Source organism: Ylistrum balloti, unplaced genomic scaffold, assembly GCF_031769215.1.
Source record: "Ylistrum balloti isolate Yb309-2 unplaced genomic scaffold, AGI_CSIRO_Ybal_v1 Utg371278, whole genome shotgun sequence".
Lineage (NCBI taxonomy): Eukaryota > Metazoa > Mollusca > Bivalvia > Pectinida > Pectinidae > Ylistrum > Ylistrum balloti.
The window spans coordinates 1-19623 of record NW_026782687.1 but is presented as its reverse complement, the minus strand read 5'-3'; the positions used below and the strand labels follow the sequence as shown (position 1 = coordinate 19623).

At 35.1% G+C, this 19623-nt stretch overlaps 1 protein-coding gene across 2 annotated transcripts; it reads right to left on the bottom strand.

Moving 5' to 3' along the window:
• Positions 1 to 16: 16 nt before the first annotated feature.
• LOC132561785 (dystrophin-like) lies at positions 17 to 11900 on the bottom strand. Of its 2 annotated transcripts, XM_060226483.1 has the most exons (8): positions 11823 to 11900; positions 8431 to 8475; positions 7303 to 7366; positions 6759 to 6850; positions 5956 to 6196; positions 5324 to 5471; positions 4924 to 5007; positions 17 to 3237 (listed from the first exon to the last, which is right to left on the bottom strand). In XM_060226483.1, the coding sequence occupies exons 1-8, from the start codon at positions 11852 to 11854 to the stop codon at positions 3095 to 3097; spliced, it is 849 nt and encodes a 282-aa protein (XP_060082466.1). In that variant the 5' UTR covers positions 11855 to 11900; the 3' UTR covers positions 17 to 3094. The 2 variants fall into 2 exon arrangements, with proteins under 2 accessions (XP_060082466.1, XP_060082467.1); XM_060226484.1 differs by lacking the exon at positions 4924 to 5007.
• Positions 11901 to 19623: the final 7723 nt, after the last annotated feature.

Genomic DNA, 19623 nt, shown 5'->3' with positions numbered 1-19623 from the left:
CAAATAACACACAATATACATTCAAATATAATTTTTATTAATTTTTTTTCTCGTATAAAATCTATATGTTTATTTCAGTCTTAGCATTTTGCTAATTTGTATAACTTAACAAATGTATACAGTACGAAGCTCAAATGATATAAGGGGAGGTAATTTAACAGTTCTACAGTCCATTACTACCGAATCCGAGTGGTAAAACTTATGCCAGGGGTAAAACAGCCTACAATACCTCTAGGGTACAAAGGTGTTTACTCATTCAGAAATGTAGTTTAGGATGCAGAGTAGTCACAAGTGGAAATATAGAGGCCACCAGTAACATAAAAATATAGAGAGGCTAACACGATAAAGTACAACCATACCACAACCCAAGATTAGATATACAAGCTTCAGTTTTAATGGAGGAGTTCCTTTAGCATGACATATAATCTTATTTCCCTTTAAAGAACTGAAAATCTGTTCTTATAGGTATACCATGTCACAGTGTTTATACTTTGTCATAGAGATTATATAATGTGTTCGAAATACATTTTGTTTTGAAATATTTTTCAAACATTATATGCAAAAGTATACATTACACATATCTATGAAGTTTAAATGCATAAATATTGATTATTACATATAACTTACAGTGGCTAGCATCCATAATTACTTGTTGAAATTGGTAAATTGTTAGAGTGAGTTATCTGCTGTACACTATTGGTATAAATATTAAATAGTAATTATCAATTAAGAAATTCTATACTGTTTACAATTTTAATGGAATGTTCTTCCCGTAGTTAAAGCTAGCTCAATAAGATAAACTTTTGACCAGGGTGGATTAGCAACTTAGAATGGTCAAGCTATCCATCTATGAATTCAATGGTCAGTTTAGTGACAAATTTAATAAATTCTTCCTATTATTCCAACCACGAAAATATCAGTGCCCCTAAAAAGTTCAAACTTGAAGTATATACACTTTACATTTCTGGTACATGTATATGTGAGTATTTATGTTACAATTCCTGAATAAAGAGTTGGTTACAGAATGTTTAGAGTATTTTTCAGTACTACTTTTTAAAGACATGAAATATCAGTACATGATATATATACTAATGTTGACCAGGAATAGCACGGATACTATGCTAATTCTTTTCAGTAAGCAGCGGGGGCGGTTGTGGCTTTGACATGGGAAGATGTCTGCCAAGGACGTCGGAAAGGATTAGAAAATCTTGACAGTATCAATGCTTTAACAAAATGTTGTGTTGGTAATTAACCAACTTCTACAAGTAATTGTCCGTCATACTTTTGTTTAATTCAGAGATTTTCAAGAATAGATTGTACACATGCTTATACTGATCCTGACAGTACATAAACTTACACCATTAACATAGCACCATAAAGTTATTCTGTAACATATCAGTCAACAAAAATCTTCATTTCCATTTTATGTTAATTTGTGACTAAAATAGTTTAATTTCATCCAGTAACTGATATATACATTCTAAGGGAGATCACTCCAGAACGACAGGATACCTAACGGCTGTCTACATTAACAAAAGCTTGGTTATACAGTATATAACAAGCTAAAAACAGATGAAAGTGGACTTCACAGAAAATAAAATGTATGGAAAACTTTGAAATATCAACTGGAAAATGCATTTGGTCTACATAGTTGGGGAGTGACTCTGTATAAGAATCAACTGTGAATGATGATGATTTATGATGGGAGGTCTGTACAACCAATGGCTATCTTTATACATAGAATCTTACACTCCAGACTATGTACAGTCAAACAAACACTCATCACTTCACCCTCACATCATACCTAGGCCCGGGATACATTAAACCTTTTATTGTAATCCTCCTGCACCCTCGAATTAGAATGAGTCTCGTATATCAAACACACCTGATATAAATTATGGAAGATTTGCATTTTTTCCTTATAACTATGTACATATGTTTATCGATAAACTCACACGGACGACTTTGATTGGATTATGACAAAACCAGAGACTTAACCTATAATCCTGTAACATCACAAGTCACAGATTGAAATCTGGAGATAAAGCGCAATGTTTTCTAAACCTGAATTCACAGGGCTCCGAAACACCAGCAAACGACTCTGCTTAATGTAGATTGTATTACCACTTTGTATCTCCTGACCTCAACAAATATATAATCATATCCCCAATTTATTTGGCATTTCCAACAAATTCTTGTACTATACATGATGTAATTATTGGAAGATTACATGGCACATTGTGTAAATATCAATACTTCTTCGCATTTGCCCTGTGATTCTAATTATTCATCCATGGGGAGTAACTCTGGAAAGTGAATATTTCAGTAGATTCTCTGCTTCATATGGTTACCATAGTAACACATTTCTATCATGAAATTAAAAAGATGCAAGTTTGGCAGTGTTTAAACAAATAAAAATAGGTATGTTTGTACACATACGCACACATTCATGTTTTATGTAGGTATCACAACATAGTGAATATGACAGAACAGAGCTTTCAATAAAACTCTCCAGACACAAGTGGCATCACAGAAGGCAATCACTATCACAAACATGGAGTCCATTTCCTACTATCTCATTAAACTAGCCTACATTTCTTTGGTATCCGAAATATTTGGCTGGATCTGACTTGCTTATCCTGTCCTCTCTGTTCAAAAAAGATAAATTCTAAAAAAAAGTCAAAATATTCTCATTCAACAATTTAACACAAACAACTTCTGAGGTCTTGAATATTACAACACTTTTTGACCTTGTTTTTATGTTTTGTGTCCAGCAGAGAAAACGTGTTTGTACATAATGAGGACAAAGAGATGGTGGGTGATAACAGCTTCCATACACATACACATTGACCCAAATGTTGACGGTATGTCCATGAAGTGGCAGGCATGATCTCAGTCTCGGCTAGAATGAAAACATTTTCACGTGATGAGGGACCAACATACACGAGATGACATGTCTTCAGAGTCATTTATGTGTTCTGATGGAATATGATTTCTCAAGACAGGTGTCTTTGTGACCAGAGTGACACCTGTCTCCTCAACACAGGTGAACACTGATTTGAGATCATTGATGTGCTACAATGGTAATGACCCTCTAACTGGTCTGGGGTTGTGCAGCACCTGTTTCTCTGGCCTCGGCTTCTGCGGTCTGTTCATCGGTCATCACAGTGACCAAACGTCCGACCTCTTTGCCCACCTCACCAGCCATGTGAAACAAGTTTCCCACCTTGTTGGGGCCTGGAAAGAACAACCAAAGTCACACACTAATGTTATATAAAACACTTGATAATTATGAAACTTCCTAAACAACACATTTTACAACGCACCAACAATAAAAAGACGAACATTTCACTTATAAATATGGAACAAGATAAAAGTACAAGTTTCTGAAAACAAGATGATTCTGAATACAGCAAGAATTCAGAAAAGCAAGTGTTATCATTAAGTATTTGGAACTCAATAAATTACCTTTAATGGATACTGAGAAGAGAGGAAGAAACAAAACTCAATGAGATAGAGAGAGAAGAAAAGAAGAAACCAAACTCAATGAGATAGAGAAAAGAAGAAACAAAACTCAATGAGATAGAGAGAGAAGAAAAGAAGAAACAAAACTCAATGAGATAGAGAGAGAAGAAAAGAAGAAACAAAACTCAATGAGATAGAGAGAGAAGAAAAGAAGAAACAGAACTCAATGAGATAGAGAAGAAAAGAAGAAACAAAACTCAAAGAGATAGAGAGAGAAGAAAAGAAGAAACAAAACTCAATGAGAGAGAGAGAAGAAAAGAAGAAACAAAACTCAATGAGATAGAGAGAGAAGAAAAGAAGAAACAAAACTCAATGAGATAGAGAGAGAAGAAAAGAAGAAACAAAACTCAATGAGATAGAGAAAAAAAAAGAAGAAACAAAACTCAATGAGATAGAGAGAGAAGAAAAGAAGAAACAAAACTCAATGAGATAGAGAAAAGAAGAAACAAAACTCAATGAGATAGAGAGAGAAGAAAAGAAGAAACAAAACTCAATGAGATAGAGAGAGAAGAAAAGAAGAAACAAAACTCAATGAGATAGAGAGAGAAGAAAAGAAGAAACAGAACTCAATGAGATAGAGAAGAAAAGAAGAAACAAAACTCAAAGAGATGAGAGAGAAGAAAAGAAGAAACAAAACTCAATGAGATAGAGAGAGAAGAAAAGAAGAAACAAAACTCAATGAGATAGAGAGAGAAGAAAAGAAGAAACAAAACTCAATGAGATAGAGAGAGAAGAAAAGAAGAAACAAAACTCAATGAGATAGAGAGAGAAGAAAAGAAGAAGAAACAAAACTCAATGAGATAGAGAGAGAAAAAAAGAAGAAACAAAACTCAATGAGATAGAGAGAGAAGAAAAGAAGAAACAAAACTCAATGAGATAGAGAGAGAAGAAAAGAAGAAACAAAACTCAATGAGATAGAGAGAGAAGAAAAGAAGAAACAAATCAAAAAATGAAATAGAGAAGAGAGGAAGAAACAGAACTCAATGAGAAAGAGAGAGAAGAAGACAAAAAGAAGCAAAACTTAATGAGACAAAAGAAGAAGAAACAAAACTCAATTAGATAGAGAGAGAAGAGGAGAGGAAGAAACAGAACTCAATTAGATAGAGAGAGAAGAAGAAACAGAATTAAAAGAGATAGAGAAAGAAGAAGCGAGGAAGACATAGACTTCAATGAGACAGAAACAGAAGAAGACAGGAATAAATAAAACTTATGAGATAGAGAGAAGAAGACAGAAAGAAGCAAAACTTAATGAGACAGATATAAAGAGAGAGAAGAAGAGAGGACGAAACAGAACTCAATGTGACTTAGAAGAAGAAAGGAAGAGAGAGAACTCAATGAGATAGAGAGAAGAAGAGAGGAAGAAACAGAACTCAGTGATATAGTCATTGGCATTTGTACCTCTGGATTTGTCCTCTGTTATACTGCCATTGGGTTCTGATATGATTTCACTGATGTCCCCAACTTCATCTTTACTAGGTGTTTCTGTAAACAACAATATGAAAACTGAGAACTGAGGAATCAATGGGTATGTCAAGGGACTATCACACTATTTAACACTAACTATGACTGGTGATATGATCATGATGATATGACACAATAAATACAATGAATTCCCCAGTGCTGCCACAAGTAAATACATGATGAAAAGTCAGCTGCCATGGGAGATGGTCTGACCTGTTGCAAGTGGCTCTGTGGCTTTTTAGGCAAGACCGTGATTGATACTGCTATAACAGGTGGTATTTCTCAAGGGTAACTGCTAGCTAAGGAGATGTGGAAACAAGGGTATGTATGTACTGACCTGTTGTATGACTGTGACCATTCATCTGAGGGGTGGACTCCAGCTGAGGGCTGAACCTGTACCGAGGGGGTGGGGGCTGCTGAATGTCAGATTCTGTGGAGGAGGGGGTGGTAGGCATGGATGAACCTACACTTTGCTCCTGTGTCGGCTGAAAAGGTGAGAATGAAATTAACACCAGTATTATTATACATTCCTTTGATCATTTAAATTGTCATATACATATCTGGGAAAATATTGCACACTGAAACAATTTCCAAATTCTGTACTTGATACTGTTGAGTGAGACAGCATTTCATTAACTATATAATGTTCATCTAACCTTCATTTTATGAACAATTACAACTAATGTGAATCATTCTCTTAACATTCAAGCTGTAGAAACATGAATATCAGTAAAATTAGAGTAAAAGTAACTTTCACAATTAAAACTTCATCATACAAGACATGCTTGATGAAGTTCTCACCATCACTGAACGGTGTCTATGTAAATTCAACCACCATGTTAACTACAGCCACAAGTTCATTCTGTAGAAAACTGGAGACATCTACATACCAACTAATGAAGGAATCAATGTTAGAATATCTGTAGGACCATAACATTTGCTAGTAATCTATGAATGAGCCTGACTCACCTGGTCCAGGAGCTGTTTGAGGCGTGTCAATTGGGCCTCCAGTTGCTGGTTGTGATCCTCTAGAATCTTCATACGTGACTCCAGACGACCTTTGTGTTGACGAAGTAACTTGGCTTCAGCAATCATTTCAGCATCCATGTCAACATTGCTGTTATTGTCATCCTCCACTTCCTCTAGTCCATTCCCATTTTCTCGCAGTTCATTGGCTTGTTTCAGCCGGTCATACTCTTGCTGTAGTGTCCTGCAAATCAAGATCAATAAAATGTTTGCATCAAAGTAGGTGTCAATATAATGTTTGCACCAAAGCCATGGTCAATGTTATTTGTGTACCAAAGTCACTATCATGGAAATGGTTAAATGAAAGTCATGGTCAACGTAATGTTTACACCAAAATCAATGTCAAAGAAATGTTTGTTCCCATTAAGATCAGTATACCAAACTCATCATGATGAACAAAATTGAATAGAAAAATGCTATTGAAAAGTTTATCAGTTATAGAGATATATGACAATAAATTTGCACTGAAGTAATTATATAAGATCTGGTAACATCATTTTACCTGATTAGATAGAAGCTCAGGAAAAAAATTAATTGATACAAACCAGATATATCTTGCAATTTTTACTGGTAACTTTCTGCCCTTGTCACAAAACAAGGTAAATGTAAACAACAGAAAACTAGACACCCTGAACACTCCATGACAAACAATTTCCCAAAAAATCAATAATCTTGACTCTCTTTACCAAGACCTGTCTGCAAGCCTTGACACACATGGGGTTAAGAGGTAGTAAGGTCACACTTACTTGTTTTCCTCCTCGAGATCCTTGATCATGGCCTCCAGTTCCGACTTCTGGTCCGAATCGACTGCCATCATGATCTGCATTGGACTCTTCAGCTACAACGGTACAAGGATGACAGTTGCTTACCTCATACACACACGACCAGTGCTTACATCATTTGTGACTCACGTATTAGTCAGTACTGCACAATATAAAATCAATCGTTAAATATCTATGTAAATGAAAACGTGCTTTTAACACTCTATATTGCCCAATCTTTGTATTTCTGTGTAGACATGTACATGCTATTGATTTGTTCCTCTCAGTTGACTCGGATATGCAGAAATGCTTCTTGATTTTTTTTGTCATTCAGCCAAAGTTGAGAAACGCTATCAATCTTGCATGAATGATTTTACGGAGATCCAGGTGAAGCATGCATCACACGTACATACAATGTTGTTCTGAACTCCAACAAAAAGTAGATAAATCCAGGTCTGAGACCAGCATTATCTGATCGTCTTAATGACCTAATGCTATAGCACTGACGATCCATTAAACACATACATACCGTATGGGAAGTGTTTCCATTCAGACTTTGGCAGTACTGGGCAATCAAATTATGTTCATCATCACTGCAAAAGAGAGATAATTTAATAAAAAAATAATCTGATAAAACAAAACCCAAAACAAACAAACAAACAAACAAACAAACAAACAAACTTACTTTTATTGGATAACATTAACTGTTCTAAAACAATGTTATCTTTTCAAATTGATACTAAGTAAAACTATACACAGAATGGTATCTTGTAACCCAGGGATGGCTTGGGTACCAAATGTGTTAAGTACTGAAAGCGAGTTGATGTGATGCCTCCAATTGAAGATCAGACAGTCTAGTAAATCTTGTCTACAATGATTTACCCTAATGCTTCTATATATAGAATATAACAAGGTGAATCGCCAGCCAATCGGCACAAAACAATTCCCCTCCCAAAACAATTACAACACGTTCAAGTCAGTTGGGAAGCAGACATGATGATTCCATACTCAACTAATCTAACTGCTGAATGGCCAGGAATCTAATGTGCAGACTACTGCATTGTTATTACCAATAACATGTGCTCGCTTATTCTGATTTGGATCAAATTGTTTCAAAACAGAAAAAGAAAAATTAAGATCAATATCTCTGGCATCTTCATGGCGACACATTCAAATAAACAGCGATCTTAATAAAATCTTAAGGAACAAACTGCTTTAGCAGTAAACAGAAATTGCATGCCGCTTCTAAAAATTTGCATTTTAAAGTCGTTTGGGAAGAGAAAAACACATACAAATACCTATAATCTGAAAAACTTAAACAAAAACCCGCAATCTGAATCGGAGAGTGAAATAAGATATTGCAGTGAAAGCAACAATAAAAATATGTCACTGCTCCCATGAGACACTTCCTGCCTGCGTAGTTCAAGTGATTATTTCAGTGTTCACAAATGGTTGTGATTTCCAAAGTAATTATGCTAAAGTCGACTAGACATAAAAGCTCTGTGTTTAGTGATCTTTTATTTATGCTGGTAAGCCTCTAGGAAATCCATATGTTTTAAAAGAAATGCTGTACACACTGGAAGTTGTACTTGATGAAAAAGAAAAGACAATAGCTGGTGTATCAGGCACATATATATATATATATATATATACTTACGAGTCGGGTGTGGAGGACGCCTGTCTTTGTTCCACTTCTGCCAACCTACAACAATTCATATACATCATCATCTTTTACATTAAAACAATATAATTTTTTATCCTTTAGCACTACTTAAAACTGATTTCAGTTCCTGCGTTGTTCTACAGCCCGTGGTATACGACACACTGTGTGCCCACGGCGACTTAGTTCTACCAGGTAACCTAGTGCACTATTTGACACAGTCTTCTTGGTCAGGGACAGTATTACGTGTAGTAGTAGTATCATGACTGCTGGTACGAAAACTGGGTAATAAAGACACCATTACATGCTTGTCTGAGCGCTAGAAACTGCACTAGATACCGAATGATGTCATTGGCTGATACTGAACATGAAGTAAGATATCACTGCGACTGAAGAAGGAATGATGTCACTGGTGATACTATTTTCATGATGATGATACATCTTTCTGTTTATAAAACACAATCAATATTTAGGTGAAGCTCATCTGAGGAAAGAAGATGACATGAAGGTTTAATTATATTATTTCCAGGATAAAAGAGTTCGAATTGTAAGAGTTATTGATTATCAGGACTAATGCTCCCTCCAGTTCATTTGAGACATCACTCGTAAGCATTCCGCTCAGACACAGCACTTAAGCATATGCTTGGTTTAGTATGGCATTTGCAGTGTCGAAAGATACTGGTAGAGTCAGAAATCATCGCTGTTTATTGCCGAGACAAAGGCTTGATGATAGGCTGCAAATTTGGCAATGATGGAATTCTACACAGAAAGCCATATTCTAGGTGTAATAAACAAAGCACAGCCCAATCAATAATCTACATCTACACTTTTAATGCATTTTCTAATAGAATAGATTTACTTGCTTGCCATGCAATGCTAGACAATCATCATACATTTTCTAGCAGAATTTAATTTTTTTTTCGCACAGAAAACACCTTGTTGATGCACAGATCCCCCAAACCATTAACTTTGGACTAAAATGGCAGGATGGTGTGACTGTCTGCTTCAGGGCAGTCTCTAAAGTGTTAGTTACCAGCACTTTAAAACAAAAGTCTCTTTTTTTCTTCAAATGCACATTGCTATTTAAGATTGCATCATTGAACTCTGAAAGTCAGTCATTCCATTAAAGGTTGACAATGTCGTGCCAAACAGCTATCTGAAACGGTTTCTGTGGGCTGCCTATCACCACGTTTCGCAGAAATGAGCAAAAACACTTGAAAATCAATAAGTGTTTGCTGAAAAGGTGAAAAATGTCAAATAAACCAACATTTACGAAATAAAACATCTAGGTTTTGGTTTTTCCTTATTTCCTGGAGAAAATAAGATATGGTATTGAAAAAAGACGGGCTTCAACAACCTAAGAAATGAAATAGCGTTCATAGACATGAACATGAAAGTTTTATGGAGATTTGAGCTTTTGATAATTCATCAATTAAAATTTTGAATTCTTAAAATAAATGTAATCACAAATTAAGTCTTAATATTAAACACGATAACCATAGACATATATGTGTTTAGCATAATCATAAACATATCATCATTACCAGGTAAATTGGTTATCTATAATTACAACTTAATTGAGTTTGAATTAGAAAAGTTATTTCAAAATCAATACTGGGGCACCTAGAATAGATTTTTCACAAACTGTAAAAAAAAAAACATTCCATAACATCAGTATGAAGAGGTTATGATCATCATTAGAAGTATGTTTTGAAACCAGTCAGAAATACATATTACTGGACAATCTCCATAAAAAATTCATTGAAATCCATTTCATAGCAGAATCTAAGTTCAAAACAGATTTTCAAGATGGCAACCATGGTCTTTGGCTTTAGTAAACAAAAAAATCTTTTTTAAAGATTAAAATTGTCTTTTGAGAAAATTGTTTAATTCCATGATGGATACAATCAGAAACACATGTTTTGTAAATAAAATTAGACATGCACAACTTCTGTGTTAGTACTTCTAACATGGTCTACATTACAAAGATTTCTAACAGGAAAGAAAATATTTGCAGAAGATAATGATTTTCATCATCCAATCAGCATTCAACACCGTAAATTAATTGCATCGTAACTTGGGTGTCTGGCACTGTAATATAAGAAGCCAAATAGCTGCCATGCTTGATGCTGAAATGTCGGTCAATAGTGATTATAGTTAAACATTCAGAAATCTCACAATTTTCTAACAAATTTGTTTTTCACATCCATGCCTGTATCAAGATAATCAATCACTTACGAAAATACACCATTGTTGACATGTTGGAACGTGGATTTTTTTTCCTGATGTACACGATATTAACAATTAAATTTGTTCTTTGTTACTTCTTCCTTCCAGGAACCAATGAATCCAAACTACATTTCATTTTTTTCCTTTTCATTTTTATTTGTGGGGTGGGGGTTAGAGGTAGGGGTATATTCAGCATGTTATTATTTTCTTTAATAAATAATTACAGAAAAAGTTTTTAAAAAAGAAATGAAAATCAACTGAATTGGTTCCAAGGCAAAATGTAATACCTTGGCTTCTTGAAATAAATAAATAAATAAATAAATAAATAAATAAATAAATACATAAATAAATAAATAAATAAATAAATAAATAAATAAAGTTCATGTAAGGCTATAATTCTGAACAAAAAAACAGTCAAAAGTATTTCATGGACATGGTAAGTTAGAAATCGTGTTACAGGACAGTGGCAGTGAGCAGACAGCAGTCATGTATTATTGATGTGGATAGAGTTTCCAGGACCATCATTAACAAACAACGGAGGTGTTTACATCACCAGCCTATTATCACCTTCTCTCAGACAGAACCTTCTTAGGTTATATAGATACAATACATCAATTCTCTACCTCCATTTACTCCATACGTTTACTACAACAAACTGAAATCTGATTCTCCCCTTTGCAAAATTCGATTTCAGAACAAATTGACCTACTGAAGCTGTAGAGTTTTCACCTCTTTTTTTGAAGCTTCCTTTGTACATACAAAAATTTTTTTCTCAACTTTTTCAATGTTGTGAATATTTACTTTGAATTTTACTTTTTTTTCATGAATCAATACAATATATATATATATGTAGTGTACCTACCCAGAATAAATACATCCTGGGAGAGTAAATAGAAGATTAATGGCTTAAATTTCTCTGAAAACTTGGATATCCAGAAGAAATATGTGAACTTAATGGAATCATCAAAAAAACAGAAGATAATTTCTTTGGCATCAGATGTCGGTCATTTGGGATCACAAAATAAACAAATTTTAGAGAGATAATTCTGATGTTATGGAAGACAGATAAACAATAGATATGGTAGGTACAAAAACTTACTGAATCATCCTTGACTAAAAACAATGTTAGAGAGCAAAAACATATCAAATATAACACTTACCTGTTTGCATAAAGTTCAAGTCGGGAATGCATGTCTTGTGATGATATACTATGTTGGGGAGATGGTGAAGGACTGAAAAAAACAGAAAATATTTAAATTTACGAATTCTAACTGTTATTCAATGAATATTCAACTTCCTGACAGGATGTTGATGATAAACAAACATTAAGCATCTTTTGACATTAACCAAGTATTTCCAACTCAATTTAATATCAAACACAAAACAATGCCACAATACCAATATCATAGCCATGTTACTCAACTATATAACTAACAGAATGTTTTGAAAAATCTCAGGTCCTCTACAAATAAAAAAATTAATATCAAACAATTAGGAAAGACTTGAAGATTCATCCATCTGGGAAAAAATAATCTGTTATGTAACATTTGCTTTAAATAAATATATTTTCTCTCGTTACAGGTAGAAAATATTCCTATTTATAGCCACTGCATCAAGTATGGGACATTTCTATAACAGGAAAATCCATCAATTTGTCATAAGGCTTAGGTTCTGGTGAACCAATAACCGATATACAATCCCTGACAAAACTTCCAACACATCAGTTTCATTATTCTGAGCAGTACTTGATTTCTCACCAGTGAATGAAAGGCAAACTTAACTTTCGGCCTCTAGTTGTCAGAATGACAATGTCCAGAGTGAGTGTTGAAATCCAGACGACGACTGACCAACCTATCCTCGCTGACAAAACAAACAGTATCAAGGGTAAGGGGTATCCTATTTAGTTTTGTCCGTGATACACAGAATCACATCTATTAAACGATCACAGTGTCATTGATTGTCCAAGAGGACGGTTCCAGACTGGTCCAAAACCCATTACAGATAGACAACTGACAGTGGAACGGCTAGTCTGGCACCAACGAATCGGTCAAAGCTTGTATAAATATGGCATGCTATCACACTTAATACACCAGGTAATGATCTGGCGCCAAAAAGCAATCAGTTGGAGGAGGTTTACTGTCACGATTACGACAACAGGTGCCCCGCTGCGATCTTCCGTCACGTCCCAAGATACCCTATCTACTGCGGATCATGCAGAGTAAATGGTAAAGCTGCGAAGTGGATTTACACCATAGCGGTAGATCTGTACAGTCAACTGTTTAGGGTCCTGTAGGAATACCATCAAAGCCTCCCAGATTCTGGAGTCATGCCAAGCCAAACCCTCGCTTCTGACAACTTACCGTAATTAGTATCTACCAACTGCAATTTACGCTCTCATCAAATGGAGAAAAATTGAGACTGTACGATCAATATCAGTCAGGGCTGTTAAAGTTTCCTAGAAACACCCTACGAGGCTATACATCAAGCGCTGTGGGATAACTATACAGAGATAGGAGAGACTAGTATGGAGGAACACAAATACCCTTATTGGGAGAGAAAGTGATGAGCACCACACAATGGATCACCTGATGGACGTACTGCGTATAAATGATTTCTCTGTGTCGTCGGGCGAACGCATTATTCTGCCATATCAGGAAAATGGACGTTAACAAAAACAATGTCTCCTACATATATTGATAAAACTGTTTCTACTGCCGTTAGTCTTCCCTCCCGGACGTGTCAGTCTGCAATCTATAGAGTGTAGATACATGACTTTTTCTGACCATAATGGTGACAGATACATTCTCCTAGTTTTATAAATGAATATTTCGATGGTTTTTTTTTTTTATGAAGTTTAGAAAATCTACTTTGCTATAAAACTGAAGTAGGGCTACACATGCAAAATCTCCATCAATGTCACTTAGTAAATGCTCTGCAGAAACATGACAAATAAGCCTAAACACACAAGAGATATACAGAATGTCTGCATGCACTCGATCATCTTGTGCTGAAGTATACCATCTTAGCTGTTTGATCTTGTCTGATATTTTTATAAAAAAAGAACAAACACTTCCCACAAAGATTTAACATCAAATGTGTCTGTCTGATTTCTGATATACAAGTTATCAATAAGTAAATAATGATTTCTGATATACAAATTTTAATTAAGTACATATATAAATATCACAAAATGAAATTTAAGCAATGAACATATGGCTGGATTCGTCTTTATTTATGAAAACCTAAAAAAGAACTCACTTTTTCAAACATTGATTCATTTTCATAAAATAATTAAGAAGTTTTAACTGTTTCTATGGAAGCTGAGATTTTGTATTATCATCTAACAACATGCAGTTAGAAAACTGCCTGCTGAAGATGGCAGGAGGATGCAGTCTTGAGACTCTGAAGCTTGTAACATTTATAAAACATGATGGTATTGATTAGCGCTAACAAAACAACATCTGTAATGGTACCTGTGAATAGTAAGAATTCCCATAATCCTGGAGAGTTTTCTCCTTGTAGAATTCCTACACAACCCGTAGAAATCCAGCGGTTGGTAGCTTTCAGTGTGAAATTCAAGAGAAACTGGTGTCACATCCAAAAAACGACGAAATGGCGCCTCAATAAATGTTTAGTGTCTACGGAATTAACTGCGTAGTTTCTAAACCAATCGAAAGAAAAGAATTGTTTAAGCCTTGATGTTGTCGATGACACGAGGTTTTTGTGACATATGACTCAAGTATAAATGCCGGTAACCTCAGCAATCAATGGAGTCACCGATAGTGAACTCCCTGAGTGAGTTTTGTTATCCTAGCTGAGTGCAGGTGGCGTAAAGTTGGCAATTTTGACTACCAGTATAGTAGAGCTGAGTGCAGGTTAAATAAAATTTGGTAATTCTGGCTCTCCTATTGGATGTTTCCTGCTCCTTATAAGGTTATAAGATCAGTCAACCTTTATATTGAAGTCTTGAAGCCAACCACTGATAAACAAAAATCAGTTTTCCGTGAAATCGAGACAGAAGATGACAATACCTAACCACAATATAGGTTCAATCTTGTGCTCATTTACAAATCCACGATTCCTCAAAATTTTGAAGATGTTCTCACCATCAAAACTACAGTCTATACGGTGGCTTGAAATCTTGGCAAGAGACAGCACAATAGAGATATCTTCTGGTCTCCAGTGATAAAACAGCTGAAATCTAATCTCTTAGAATTCCGAGACACTTTCCATGACAACCTATGTGTAAGAAATGGTTTGTGGGAGATCTAGGTAGCAGGCGTGAACACTGTTCCTCCTATTGTATAAACATCACTAACTGTGAGGAATTCCGAGATCAATTGAGAATGAAGTATCAGTAAAATGCTTGTAGAGAAATCAGGGTAATTAATGGTACCAGAATTGATCAATATATACTGAACGGGTGAGCAGTATGGTGATACCACGGGCTATACTTCAAATTCTCTACCAGTCATTGATCGACGACGCATATTAATCAGTCATGCATCTCGCTCAAAACACATCCCCGCTCTCTTTCTGTGACGTGACTACCTGTTGAAGAAGGGCAGTGTCTGATCAGGTGATGTGTCATTAGCTAGGCGACAGAGTATGTTATTAACACAGAAATAAAAAGCTAGGATGCTGCCGACACAGACAAATGGCAGACATATCCATGTATGGTATCAACACCCTCCCTTGATCTTTATCTTCATGTAGTTACAATCGTCTTGGAGAATTTAGGTTTATCTATTGTATGCAGGATTACAATCAACCTATGTAGGTCATCACAAGATTCAGTTACCATAACAACACTTTTATTTTTTTTGGTTCAGATTTCTGTTTTTTTTTTTTTTTTTTAATATTATTATATAATTTACAATCTTCTTACTATCAACAGTCACCAACAAATTATCGTTATTTAAAACAATTCTAAATAAACCATGCAGTTCAATATCACGTTTGCTGTCTGTCATTTATTACATCGTGTGATCAGAGTTCAGCCTTCTCTATGATACAATATCTCACAGCCTGATTCTGCAACATTCAACTAGCATTACAGAAACTATTTTGCGTTCCGAGATATAAGAAAGCTATTTGATCTCATGTCTAAACATAGCCATTAAGACTGTGTGACCCTGTCTGGAACTATTACAGTATATTGACGAATTTACTTATTTTACAACAAACACGAAACAAAGATATTTTAACTTATTCTAATCAAAATTGGTAGCTGACTGCAAGCCTAAGTGTGGGAGAAGACAAGAGTACCAGGGAAAAACTCACTTGGGTGGGCAGGTGACTCCTTACATTTTCACAACATAAGGGGGAAATGAACCACATAGAGCTAGATGTGTAACTATATTACCACTGCACCGACCGACCACCCAAGAATTGAACAAAGAAATAAACAGAAAAGTGGGAAAAAGTTTTTTTTTCAGTTTCATAATCATTTTTGTCAGCATAAGCATATTAAAATTTCATATTCCTTTACCAACAAATGCCTTATCTAAAGGCATAGCAATATCATCAATTTCTATCAGCTAGTTTGTACGTAATCAGTACCCTACATCATGTATGCTGTATTGATTAAACAGTTTCTCTTCAAAATTTGGCCTCCACTACAATGTTACAATAAAAAAAATCTGTTATATATTCTCCCTATTATGTACATTTAACAGCTAAACAATCTTAAAACGCATCTATTATTTATCAATGTGTCTCGCGATAAAAAACTTGTCCTCTGTCTACTAACTGTAAAATACCACATCAAGCGATACAAGCTCTCCGGAGGACTGTATTCACAAACAGGTACGATGTGGCCAATGAATGATTGATGCTGCATTGGCTACTGATGCTGACACACCTGCATAAGTCAACTGATGATCAGCCTCATCTGTGCTACAATCTAATACCTAACTCGTTATCCGCGCTCGTTATCTGTCACGTCACCCACACAATCATGAATTGTTAATTTCATCCCGATACATTTGTTTTCTTTCTGTTGTTTAGAAGACTTTGAGATCCATTTTGTTGTGTGCCACACGATTGTTGACACTTTGTCTGCACCAGGAGACTAGACACATTTTTTTTATACCTCAAGCACCATAAACAGACTTAGTAGAACTAATCGACTAATGGCTTTGTATGGCAGGATTATCCAAAGTAGAAAATCAGGTTTTCTCTGTCAGACATTGTATGTCAGTCATTATCAAACAGCACTTTGTTGCCAGCATCCAGAGACAGGCTGTACAATGACTTTCTACCCTTTCTAAGCTTTCTAGATATTAACATATATCGCAGTGACTGGAGGGTCTCATTCTTTAGCAAAAAAATTTTACTCGTCATAAGACCTTTATTCCATTTCTAACAAGAGGCCTAGCAGCCTTGATGGTCACCAGAGATAAGCAATATTAAATATAAAGGTAAAAGGAAAGTTATCAAGTGTCATGAAACAGAAACTGTGACACTGAATTAAAGCCAGTGTCTATACATGCATACCAACAAAACTGTCATCTGATACCAATAATTCTAATAAAGTTATTTCCAGTGGGATGTAACCAACGTTACGTTCAAAAATGCAATTTTTTCTATGAAAATTATAGTAAAGTCTAAAACAATATTCCTCCCCAGGAAGAAATGTGAGACTCATTTTGGTAATTAAAGCATCTTAAGATTTTGAAATTTTAGTCAATTTGACTTTTTTCGGCCCTGCCTAGGGGTCAGTCAGGATCAAAATGGGCATACCGTCTGGCCGTCACCCTTCACTTATGATTCTAACCAAGTTCGAAATATTTTCAATTGAAATTAAACAAATCATGCTCAAAAATCTTGTTTTCCTACGTAAACTGTGGTAAACTTTACCCTCTCCGCACATTGAAATGTGAGATCCTGGGGCCGTGAAATTCACAAATTTGGTTAAGCACCTTAAGATACTTCCATTCATGAAGAGTATTTAATTCTACCATATCTGGGTCTTGAGAAGAATATTTTGAAATTTAAGTCAATTTGACCCGTTTTGGCCCCGAGAGACTGTATAATTCACAATTTTGGTCTATCTAAGGCCAGGGAAGGTTTCTGCAAAATTTCGCTGAAATCAAATCAGATGTTGTTGAGAGTCAAAAGTGTTTAACAGACACACAACGTCAGTTGAAGGGTATTAGAATACGTCACCATGAGACTTTGACCTAAATACACTTTAAGAAGGTCATTTCCAATGAAAAGAATTTCCAGTTACACTATTAATTTACATATGTGTAAAGATGTTGTTTGTATTGTTAAATTTTAACAAGTGGCCCTTGGGTATTAAAGGTGACCTGAGTCACAATTAAGCTACACTAGTGGTCATGTCATTACAATTTTTTGTAAGATTCCCGATCAATACAGACTTTATGCCATCTTACATTAGCAATGTAAGATAGCATAACTTACCCCTCTTTAGTTATATAACCCAATTTCCAATACCAAGATATGACTGTAAAGGACACATCTTTGCTGTTCACATCCATGTCATTGAATTTTTTATCAAGACAATGTGAAAATAAGAAAAAATAATTTTTTATAAAAATTTCTATATCCTGCCATACTTTTATAAATTTGACAATAAACATTAATTTAATCTACTTTCCAAAATTCTTTTTTAACTTTCTTTTAACTCAACCAGATTCTTTTCTCTCATATAAAAACCCAGAACTTTCCAGACAAATAATTTTGGGAGCTGTAGGATAAGACTTTTTTAGGGATGATTTCAAAGATGGAAGGAGTTTTTTAACAACTAGATGTCAGTCAGATAATGTCTGTTTTAACATGAGACTTGTAATGGAGTAGGAAGCAACCCTAAGAAGTTCCAGTCTATAAGTATATAAGTAGTACTGGTCTAAAAGACATCTGGAGTATCTGTAACGTCAGATCAATAACAGACTATTTCCTGGCTATTGAGAATGATGTTGCATCGGGACACACTAATTACAGGAACAGTGCACCTGTACCCTCAAAGTACCATTCACCCTCCAGTCATAAACTTAACAGTGCTATAATATCCCTGTTAGCCAGTTAAAAGTGGATCAGGAATAAAACGACACCTGCATCGGTTGTATTTGTAAACACACAGGGACAAAAAATATACTCCCAGGTTGATGATACTTTGAAGCCAAGTAGTCAATTACAAACATTTTTTATCTCAAAAGTCTTTATCAATTCTGTCAAACTATTTTCTACAACAGTATACTAAAAATAAAATATCAATTCAGCAGGCAAAACTCATTAACACCAAGAGACCTAGAGTTTAGTTCAATACCGGCAAGTGGTTATGTTTGATGCAAAATTTCTGAAGCAAGTTTATCGTTAACCAGTACTGCATTGCACTCTTAGATAAGGGTGTGACAGCACTTTCTCAGAAGTACAAACACAGAACAGTGCTTTAGGTGCAAAGGACAACATCTTTCAGTGTCCAAAAAAAGCAAGACTTGAACTGACTTGGACTGACAGAGTTTACCAGGAGCGTATTTATATATAATAGGCAGGCTAGTCTGTATAATCAAGATCAGACTGTACCAAAACAGACCATGCTGTCTGTCATGTGGGGACACAGTAAGTAAGAACGGCAGAGTCTGCGGCCTGACAGATTTCGCCATGAACCACTTCATCTTGGCTTTAAAGTACAGTAATAAATGTCTGATATGAAACCTTCTGGGATTCAGCAATTTCACTGGATTAGACAGAATGTCAGATTTAACATATCATATATTAGAAACATAACTTCTGTTGTATGTATGTGTCGTATATTTGAGGATACCTGTGGGCTGAGATGAGAGTCAGTTTCATTCAACTGCTTTTAAGGGCTTTATCAGTTAGATGGGTCACAGTACCATTTTTCATGAAACATTTTGTTCAATCGATATAAGATCTATGCTTCTTGATAAGCCCACTTATTTAGTATTGAAGCTAATACCATCTCAACTGTCT

What these genes read in the sequence shown, in the direction of transcription:
- LOC132561785 (XM_060226483.1), bottom strand. Translation starts at nt 11,854, where the DNA reads ATGCATTCCCGACTTGAACTTTATGCAAACAG. An exon ending in ATGGAAACACTTCCCATACG is followed by an intron (nt 6,851 to 7,302) that starts GTATGTATGTGT and finishes GTACCGTTGTAG; the next exon opens with CTGAAGAGTCCAATGCAGAT. An exon ending in TGGTCACAGTCATACAACAG is followed by an intron (nt 5,008 to 5,323) that starts GTCAGTACATAC and finishes TGTTGTTTACAG; the next exon opens with AAACACCTAGTAAAGATGAA.